This window comes from Sinohyriopsis cumingii, chromosome 11 (genome assembly GCF_028554795.1).
Source record: "Sinohyriopsis cumingii isolate HCF-2022 chromosome 11, ASM2855479v2, whole genome shotgun sequence".
In the NCBI taxonomy this organism is placed as follows: domain Eukaryota; kingdom Metazoa; phylum Mollusca; class Bivalvia; order Unionida; family Unionidae; genus Sinohyriopsis; species Sinohyriopsis cumingii.
The window spans coordinates 63,038,212-63,049,264 of NC_142971.1; the positions used below are offsets into that span (position 1 = coordinate 63,038,212).

An 11,053-nucleotide genomic window follows, 5' to 3' on the forward strand; every position below is an offset into this window, starting at 1 on the left:
ACATGGTACCATTTTTGTTCAAGAACAACTTGATACAATTAGTTTTCTGCTAGATACCTCATGTCAATGTAATTTTCCATGGTGGCCATCATGTATGTTTGAGCAGCACCATTTTCATTTTTGACCAACTATACACTGGGTTTAATGTGTATGAAACATTTTGTTACAACCATCAAAGTAGTTCAGGGGGAGTAGTAATAACAAACTTGTGCTGAAGAACAGATGGATGTTGCACGATGTACAACAGGCCATCCCATATGAACTTCTGGTCTATGACCAGCAGAGCTAACAAGTAATGTTTTTAATATAAAAACAAAATTTTCTTTTAAAATATTTTAAAATACATAACTATGTTACCATTCAGACATATATTGCTTGGGAGTGCTTTGTTAAAAACTACGATGTGCGAAACTGAGTTCATTAACCAAAGTATTCTGCACTAAACACAACTTTCCAACCCAAGTTTAATCTCATGAACAGATTATTAAACCTTCCAGTGGTTACACCATAGTTATTCATTTATTCATGTTGCTAAATCTGACAATTTTATTAAATGCATCATTCTCTGAAAATCAAGACTGCTTCAAAATCAATGTCATATAGGATTTTCAATTTTTAAATCACAACTTGAAATCACTTGATGCATTGGATCTAAAAAAGCATCCATTTTTTTACTACTGTTAATCTGAGAAAATAATTTACTTTAAAAAAAATCCCTATTTACTTGAAAACAGAAATCACAAGGTTGTATACTAATAAGAAATACATAACTGAAACAACTAAACTGAGCAATACAAAAATACTGTTTTGTTTTTTGCAATAAAAGTCTTGGCTCTGAAATATGGATGAACATAAGAATTATATGTCCCATGATGTGGGTATGCATACAGAATCATGTCCCACGATGCTGGGACACATGCATAATCATGTTAAATTATGCTGGTATGCATACAAAATTGTATGTCCCATGATGATGACATAAATGCAGAATCATGTCCCAAGATGTTGGTATCCATACAGAATCATATGTCCCATGATGCTGTTGTACAAACAAAATCATCTGTCTCAAAAAGCTGGAATGCAGAGAGAATCATTTCTCACCCATGCAACAGAGAGATCAAACTGTTTTGCTAACCTCACTTTTCCTATCTCAGTTTGGTTATGTCAGTCATGTTGTCCATGTGCTAGGAACTACTTTTAAAAAGAAACCCTTGATGTCTTCTGCTGTGCCTGACAGAGTTGCTATAAAATCCAACAACAACAGTTATATTACAAAATAAAATTCACTCATAAAGCAACTTAAGGTCTCTTCAGTTTTGATAATACCATACAAAACATTCTGACACACACACACACTTCGAGCTTTTTGATTGAGCTCCAGACACACTGACAATACACATAACTGGCCATACTAAACCAAACTCTCTCAAGTGCTACTGCAAAGCTTGCAAAAACTAGAATTGTTTTGCATCAAACTGGTTTCTTCTTTGTCAAACACCCACAATCTGCCCTAGTTGAATCAAACATAATAAATGCGATTGCAAACGAAAACTCCTGCACTTACCAACCAGAGTGGTCCATTCATCAATCCACATGCTATTCCACAAAAAGATTTCCATGTAGCATATCACTGCACTAGTGATAGCAACGCTTGCCATATTTCCAGGACATAAAATAAAAATTTCCCAGAAAAACATGAATTAGAAATTTCTTTGGTCACTGAACACTTTGTAAGAACTGTATCCAGTATACATATTGTACTGCACAGTATCATACTGTTGCCTACCACAGAATGTTTTCCAAATTAGAACTGATGAAAGTTACAACTTAAATGTATAAAAGATATTATTTACTGTCAATTTCATATTACATCCATCGATCAAATGTGATAATACAGTAATAATATCAAATGATTTTATGTTTCTATTTTCTCTTGTGTAGAACTTGTGTACTTAGGGTCAATAGATCACCCCATTGCCCTCATTAACATATTCATCTCAATGCACAATATAAAGAAAAACATGTGGCTCAAGACACTAATTGCACAATACTTCCAACACATTACAATGGTAACTTTTTTCTTTACTTTCTCTTTCTTTTCTATGAGCAGCCTTTATAGCTAGATTCAATTTGGATAATTATTCAGATTTTCATAAAAGAGTACAAAATCTGATGACCTTTATAAAGAGTGAGAAGCAATAATAGTACCTGATGAAGACTGTGTTTTGAATCTGCTAACTAAATTGCAAGGTAGTAGGGTTATTTTAATTTAGTTGGAAAAAATTGGGTGACAAAAAGAATCTATAGTCTCATAATACAAACCCATTTGTTTGTACCCCCTACTGATTTAAATAATGGAAAACTTTAATGTGATAAAAAGTGCAAGGAACTTGGTCAATTCATTCATTGATTTATAGTTTCTAACCTGACTCTGAGTAGAGTGGCCCTAACACAGTCATCTTATTCGCATTTCATGCTTAACGGAAGTTTTCAGTGTAATAGACAGACATGCTCTGATCCATTTCCAGATTCTGGACAAGTCTATTTTCAGCAAAGGGGTGTATCACGACTACAGATGTATATACATAAGTCGTCTGCTTCAGATATTTACAATGTCGAATCAAGCAAAAGAAAATAATGACAACTACAAATTTGCTTTTCATGTGGATTTAACAAGCGGTTTAATTTCTATGTTCATACATGCAGAGGGATAATTCCAAATTCTCAACGTTATGTAATTAATGAATTATTCAGCAGTTACTGAACAGGATAAGCTACGTCATTATGTTGTCTCATGGAAATAAACTAGCCTATAGTGTATGCAATATGGCACCATGTTAGTATGGAAAGTCTGTTAAGCATGAAATGGTGCAGGGGATGCCAGCATTAGTGCCATTCTGGTCACAGTCAGGTTAGAAATTATAAATCAATGATTCAATTGACTTAGTTCTGTGCACTTTTTATCACATTAAACGTTCTCGTTTTTTAAATTGGTAGGGGGGTACAAACAAACGGGGATGTAGAGTCAGACTATAGTTTGGTGTTTCTACCATGACAAGGAAATCCCAGTCACAGGGTTATAGCCTTGTGGGGAGACAAATAATATAATGACTTGACTGGGACTTCCTTGTCTCGGTCCAAACCCCAGTATTGATTATAATAGTCTCATGAAGCTAGTATGCATGCAAAACTGTATGTCCCATTATGCTGCTATGCCTGGAAAATCATGTCTCACGATTGCTGCTATGCATACAAAATCATGTAACATGATGCTGGAATTCAGAGATAATCATGTCTCACAAAGCTGTTAGACATGCAGAATCCTATGTCCCATGATTCTGCTATGCATATAGAATCATGTCCCATTATGATGCTATGCATACAAAATCATGTCCAATGATGCTGCTATGCTTATAGAATCATATGTCTCATGATGATGGTATGCATATAGTATCATATATCCCATGATGAAGGTATGACTATAGAATCATATGTCCCATGTTGATGGTATAACTATAGAACTGTATGTCCCATGATGATGGTATGACTATAGAATCATTTGTCCCATGATGATGGTCTGGCTATAGAATCATGTCCCATGATGATGGTATGACTATAGAATCATATGTCCCATGATGGTATGACTAGAGAATCATGTCCCATGATGATGGTATGACTATAGAATTGTATGTCCCATGATGATGGTATGACTATAGAATTGTATGTCCCATGATGATGGTATGACTATAGAATCATGTCCCATGATGATGATATGCATGCAATCAGTGAAAAAGACTGGAGTCATCTGAATCACAATGTAGGATATACACACTGAGCTAGTGAGCTAATACTGTCTCCTTTAGAAAATTCACCATGTAACTTAAACTCTTACTACCTACCCATGAGCCTTCAATAACAGTAAGATGTGCTGAAGTAGGACTATGGAGCGCAGTGTATCAATTGAAATCTCATCCACTGTCTTCTCCCTTAGGGCAAAGAATGAGGAACTGCTGAGAAGAATTGACTTTTTCACTGAAATAAAATTAATCCCATATGCCTCTTTCTGAAGTAGAACTTCTTGCAGTGCATGTTTGAAACAGTCTGGTCGTCTCAGATGGAATATAAAAACATTGTATGGATCTGTGGTGATGTTTCCAATTTTCAGTTCCCAGTTTTGACTCTTTTGTAGCAACAATGTTTTGGTTTCTTCAACTGCCTGAAAAAAGGATCCAATTCTAAATCCATGATACAACACTGAGGGTACTGGACATTGTTGTTAAGTTGATTAAAACATTTTTTTTTAAATTAGGATAATCCTGCTGGGAGAAATGAGAAAATATTGTAAAAGATATATTTTTTATTTCAGATGTAATAATGTAGTTGGGAAACTGCTTAAGTGCTAAAACTGAACTCCCAAAATAGAAAACATTCACAAAGTATATTGGCATCTGTGGAACTTCAATGCCAATTTTAGAGATCTAGAAATCTTATAGATTTATAACAGAAGCAGGCAAACCTCTCACTGATTAAAACCAGCTTCATACTAAAATATGCTGGAGTGCAAGATATGTATACTTTTGAGACAAATACTAAAGGAATGACCCAACATGGTTGCAATGGAAATATCTGAAGGTAGCCAACACCTGCCAGCACAAACCGATTCACTCAATCACATATGGATGCAAGATTTACCGAAGTACAGCAAGTGAACAAATTTTTTAGAAGTTTCGACTAAAGGTCAGTGACAATGCTAGCTGAATCAGCAACAATTATCTATCAGCGTCTATGATAACGAGTGGTGATATATGAAGGACTCTGGGTACTAGATCTCAAAAACTTAACCAATCAGACAGATAATATTAAAAGGACCCACCTCCTGAGCAGGCTTGTGACCATTTTACGTTGGTCCAACATTAACGAAATGAATGATGGACATTAAGAAAGAATAACAAATATCTGTTACTCTGTTACAAAAAGTAGAAATATTCAAGATGTAAGTGTCTCAACATCCCAAAAGAAGTAGGACTAGCTGGTAAGATGTAAAGATAATGGTTACCATCAAAGATGAAAGTAAGAACATAGGACAGTAGAAGCACAAGAGCTACAGCAAACACTTAAGAATAAATAGCAGAGGTGAACAACAAGTAAACCCAATTCTTCAATAAAATGAAGAATAGAAATAGGATGAAGTCATGCATACCACATTAATAAGGTCTGCATGAACCAAGTATTATTCCAACAGATAATTTATTACATACAAAATTCAGTAAACCCATATACTTTCAAAGAACTGACTTTCACTTGCATCAGTGCATTTTTAAGAATCATTTCAGACATTTTAAGGTATAAACTCATATCCTTTTCAATTTATAGGAACATCAAAGAAATAGCAAATGTCTGATGGACATATGTTCATACCATATTCAATGAATATGTTGTTGTTGTTGCTGTCATAGGGTTTAATGTCATTTTTCAGCACAAAATATGCTCTACATCGCAGCCAGTATAAACAGTGGAGGAAGAACCCAGGACAACCCCGGAAAGAACCATCAACCCACGAGAAGCTACCAGCAACCTTTCTCACATACCCACACTGGCTGAGCCCAAGACTCGAACCCATGTAGAGAGAGGTGAGATGGCAGTGATCTGTAACAGTGAGCGCTTCAGACCACTCGACCATGTGGGTCCCTTAACAAATATGTTGGAACACCGTATTTGTTGAGATACCATTAATTAATTTTTTAAGTTTTTCTGTGTGTGCACTTTATGTTCTGGGACACATTGTTTTTTCGAGTCATAAGTTGTGGGACACCTTTCAAATTATTTGAAAATACATGTAGGAAAATGCACTCCAACTTTAAATTTTATTTTTAAAAATTATAAAACTGTATAGTTGAGATAAAACTCTTTAATGCACTGCAGCAGCATCTCATCAACTCAACCTTTCTCCTGCTCACGTAAGATCCATCTTTTTGGTGCATGAATATTTTTAAGCTTTTTCATGCCATGAAAAATTATCATTGGAAGCAACAAAACTCCTTAAGCAGAAACTGCAAGGAATAAAGTCAGAGTTTTAAAAAAAATCTGCACCAGTTCTGCTAATTCTCACACTTTTAACATTCATCTTATTGACTGTCCATCCAGAAATGAGATCAAAGTTCACTGGGATTTCATCCATGCTAATGATTGTATCATCAGCGAATTCATCTTCTCTTCTGGCTTTCATGAATTCACTGAATGATTTTATTTTCTCCAGATCTCCTGGACAACACTGCATCATCAATGAAGCATGAAACACTATATTGTGTCACTTTAAAGATTCTTCCATTGTTTCATTTTACTTTAAAAATTCCCTTGAATACCAGTAAAAAGGAACTAAAGTTGGCTTCCCTATGTCAGCTGACTTTGTATAAAATAAAAAAAATTTAAAACTCGTTATTTTGCACCTAATACCATGTCATGAGTGAATGGAACATGCCTTCAAGCAATCAGTTGATATTTCCCTTTCTTGTTTGAATCCAGTTTTCAGTTGGATGACATATTCAAACCTTTGAGTATGACCAAACAGGATTTGTTTCTCTATATTTATGTCAATGAAAAATGTGTTATGTGTTATCTGACATAAGTGATACATGCTACAGTATGGATGCCTACGCTACATATACGGAGTTAGGGATATATTGTTTTCTTCACTGATCATGATGAAAAAAAAAAGGAGAAATAAATGATAATAACACAAGCTTAGTTCCTTTCATTTTATTATCAAATAAGCGTTCTGTTTATTTTATTGCAATGTGCGGGGGGGGGGGGGGGCACAAATTCAACTCTATTTTGTTTCTTAAGTCTTTGAACATATGACCTATGTGAAAAAAATTTCACCATAAGTTCTGGGACAAGAATTTTTTAAATTATTTTATCATGTCCCAACATCTATGATAAATATGAAAGTATATGACATGTCCAACACTGAGAAAGAATGGTCCCACAATTTTTTTACCCTTTACTCATACCAAACCTAGTGCTGACTCAGTATTTTGACATTTCATCCATAAAAATAACAAAAAGTTTGGAAAACAAAATACACATATATTTTCATATAAATAATATATAGGCACAGCCACAAATTATTTTACGAAGCATGGAACCTGGCTATATGTGTAAACAGTGTTGTATTTCAATGCATCAAGGCTGTTGATTGACTGGAAATAATTACCAGTAAAAACTAAGATAGTTTTTTTTAAAGAAGCCAGTGTATAGGTAAGTTACATTACAAACTACTAAAACTGGTAAAGGACTAGAGAGGCACCCTGGACTATGACTCCAGTGTAAGTACTAATATACCTGCCCATGGTCTTTGCCAGTCTTACACACAGCCTCATCACTAATAACGCATGTGTAGATCAGTAGCTTAGTATTAATGTTCAGAAAATGGTTGAGATGCTGCAATATGTTTTATGACAGATATCTGATATGTGGTAGCTAATATTAGTTATGAGTTAATATCTACTCTAGGGAGTTGTACACAGTCCATGGCCAAAAAATATCCCCATAAAAAAGTAAAATGAGCCCCTAACTACATAAAACAATTAAAACAGAGCTTAAACTCATTTTGTTCTTTAAATAGAAAAGTTATCAACTGAGCAGAAATCTAAGTTAAAAAAAGAGTAATTTGGGAGGAAAATATATACATTAGTAGCAAGTAGGCCATTCTTTTCCATTCTGCTTAAGGGGAAAAAATGTCACTTTACTTTTAATTAATGCAGAAAGATTAAAAGTCATCAATTCAAATCTAGAAGAGATGACACATTTCCAAACCAATAATGTTTTAAAACTGCAAACAATTAATACCAAATTCAAATGATAATCAAATGGTAATAGCAACAGGCAAAATATGATTTGATTTGAGTATAATGAAAAGTTTGATTAGTTTCATTATGAGAAAATATTTAAAGCTAAATTTAACACAATGCTACATTATGTTCCATAAACAGGTGGAATGTTGGTAATTTAAGTTTTAGAAATCTTTGAATTATGATTCAGAATAGTTTTCTTTTATTCAAATAATTTAAAGGAATGAAGATAAGTTAAAAAAATGAAAAAAATCAACATGTAACAGATTTTTTATGCGGAAAAATTTAGTAATGATCAGAATTATTTTAAAACAAAATTTATAATTTTTAACCTGTTTTTAACCTATATCAAACACATTAAGTAGTATTAAAAATAGCCAAGATATACAACGTTCAAGATCATTTGTATTGCAGAATTTTTGCCAATTTAAGAAAATAATACCGCAGCCTCAGAATCAAGAATGAATCTAATGCATATTTACAGTCATGTCTCTATTATCATCAATACTAGTTTTTTATTTTTTCTTTCCAATCACAATTTGATACAAGTTATTCCCATCTATAGTACTGGCATTGTTAAGAATGTGCCGACATATGCAATTTTTGCACTAGATAAACAATAGAGCCTTGCTTTCTCACTCCCAATTTGAAATTTCATGGTCTTTTTTAAATTAGCTTTATGGTAGTGTGGGGTATTTTATGTTATACGATAGAACTTAGACCAACAAGATCTCCGGGTTTGGGTGGGGTGTTGTGTTTGACAATTCCATTACCAGAAATATCAAGGGAAAATAAAATGGAGATTTACTTGTTGGTCTCACATAGAACTCCAAAACATAATAAGACCACAATATATAGTGTCCGCATTACTGAAGTCCAGTTAAAAAAAGATTTCTTTATCACATTTTCAGGCTGCTAGCATAAATATATTTTCGATACATAACAATTTACCATTTGCAACAACTGCTATGGTGGCCTAATGGTTAGAGCATCCACCTCGAATGTGAGAGGTCGTGGGTTCGATCCCAGGCAGAGTCATACCAAAGACTTACAAAAATGGAAAATGGTACTAACAGCTCCCTCACTTGACGCTCAGCATTAAGAGGTTATTGTTAGGACTGGTCGGCCTGGTGTCAGGATAATATGACTAGGTGGGACATCATGCGACATGTCTGTGCATTATGCCCCATAGTGCTACATGTTGATTTTGTTTAGGTGCTAAATACAGCATCAGGTCTTACATGTAGGACTAAATGCCCTAGTCCTACAATGTAAGACATAGCACATGTTATTTTTGTTTTTGTGCTATGTCTTACTATCCAAATAACGGCCTTGTATAGCATGTTTTGATGTCTTTAACATAGGAATGAGTAATCAAAGTTTCAGGAACATCTCAAACACTTGGCAGCCTATATCGACACTCTTCCACTAATTTATGTGCAATCAATATACTTACTGTGCTGTCTTTATCCTGGTGGAATGAAAATGATACTTGCAAATGGATGCATTTTCACGTTCCATTGACATACATTTGAATTTGTTGCAATGCGACGGTAGTCAAGACTGCCGAAGTAAGTTCAAGTAGGTACATGTTGGGGATGTTTCTTGAATGAAACAAACCACTGCTTACATTTCCAATAGGCATAATATATTTTTATTCGTTTCGTTAAAGAATGATATTTCAACTTATCCCGATTTCAGCATTTCCGGCTTTCATCACATTCCAGCAAACTGAAATGTAGGCCAACGATACATGAAAACAGTCCATTTCTTTCATGAGAATCTGAATTTATTAGAAAAAAGACATCGAGTATGTAAAGTCTAACTAAAACATCGTGACTTTACTTTGTAGAAAAGCGTCGTTATTTTAGTTGTGAGTTGTGTGAAATATTCCTAAAAATTTGACTTTCGTAACGATGTCAGTAGACATCAAAACACGCTACACAGCGCCGTTAGTTAGGCTGTAAGACTTTGACGCCCACAACATAAATATCAGCGTCAAGGTCTTCCATGTAGGACTATAGATGCCTCACTGCTAGACATAACTATAAACTGCCACATTACAGACATCGTAGCGATATGACTAAAAAAAATGTAAAAGAAATACGTTATAAATCCTAATCACACACACACACACACCATTCACGACGCTAACACGTTTGTTTTTTCACACCTGCGGTTCGATGTGTGGTAGACAACCTCTGGGTACAGTAAAGTCACCATGGCTCAAATCTTTTACTTTTCGAATGAATGAAGTTGCATCTATGGAAAATCCAGTCTTATTGAGTTCATTAATCAACGTATTTTCAAGCTGTCGTAGAAAGTTCGTTTGCAAACATGTAAAATTAAACCCCGAGTCCTCCATCTTTGTTTTCAGTATGCAACATTCAAGGATAAGAACCGAGAATGTTCGCTTATGGAGTCTGAGACTAAAATGATTTCCGAAAAGAAACACGAAATCTGACTCTAGCATTCTATTTATCTAAAAATAAAAATCTATTAATTATGAAAGTTATTCTCATGAAAGCGTAGCTTCTTACTGTAGTGTAAGCCTTAATCTAATTAGCTTGGAAATATCACTTGACAGTAAAAGTAATCAGATGTTCCACACTGGATTACAACTGATACACACCAACGGCTGGTTCATGTTATACATTCACAAGAGTTTATGTTCCATGGGAAAAATACATTCAGTGCAGACTTTTCTCCCCTTCCTAACTGTATTGATGTCTTGTATTTAATAAATAGTATAGAACGCCTTCTGCAGTTATTCTTCAATGACAAATAACATTACACTTACAAGAAAGTGAGTTTAGTAAATGGTCATAAAATTAAAGATAGCAGATACTTTCACTTGATTTTAAGGCTGAAATATTTAAAACACACACTGTAGTATCATTATGTTTGCTTTTTCAACCAGGCAACTAATTTAGTAACACATTCCCATCTGAAATCAATTATGGTCCCTAAGATTCACACATGCAAACATGTACTGGTATAAAGGAACTTCATGCGCGGATTCAAAAAGTCTTGGGAAAAGTTGACGCTCTGCTGGCCAAAAATAATTTCCATGAATACAAGATAAATCTGTTTCTTCATTTTAGCTGCTGAGAATTTAAACTCAAACATAGAAGATTTGGTAACAGAACTACCTTATTCATGTATTGTTTATGAATATTGTTTATGAATATTATTATTATTAT

General features: G+C 34.2%; 1 protein-coding gene across 4 annotated transcripts in view; it reads right to left on the reverse strand.

Annotated features, from left to right (window-relative positions):
- Nucleotides 1-10,220, reverse strand: part of LOC149788565 (DALR anticodon-binding domain-containing protein 3-like) — a 42,530-nt gene extending 32,310 nt beyond the window's left edge. For 3 of the 4 annotated variants that reach the window (XM_089974607.1, XM_089974606.1, XM_089974605.1), the window contains exons 1-2: nucleotides 10,024-10,220; nucleotides 3,900-4,216 (exon numbers count right to left, since the gene is read on the reverse strand). In XM_089974607.1, coding sequence (XP_089830733.1) covers nucleotides 3,900-4,216; nucleotides 10,024-10,215 — 509 coding nt within the window. In that variant the 5' untranslated portion in view covers nucleotides 10,216-10,220. The remainder of the gene's footprint in view (nucleotides 1-3,899; nucleotides 4,217-10,023) is intronic. The other variant, XM_089974608.1, reaches the window with a different exon arrangement.
- Nucleotides 10,221-11,053: the final 833 nt, after the last annotated feature.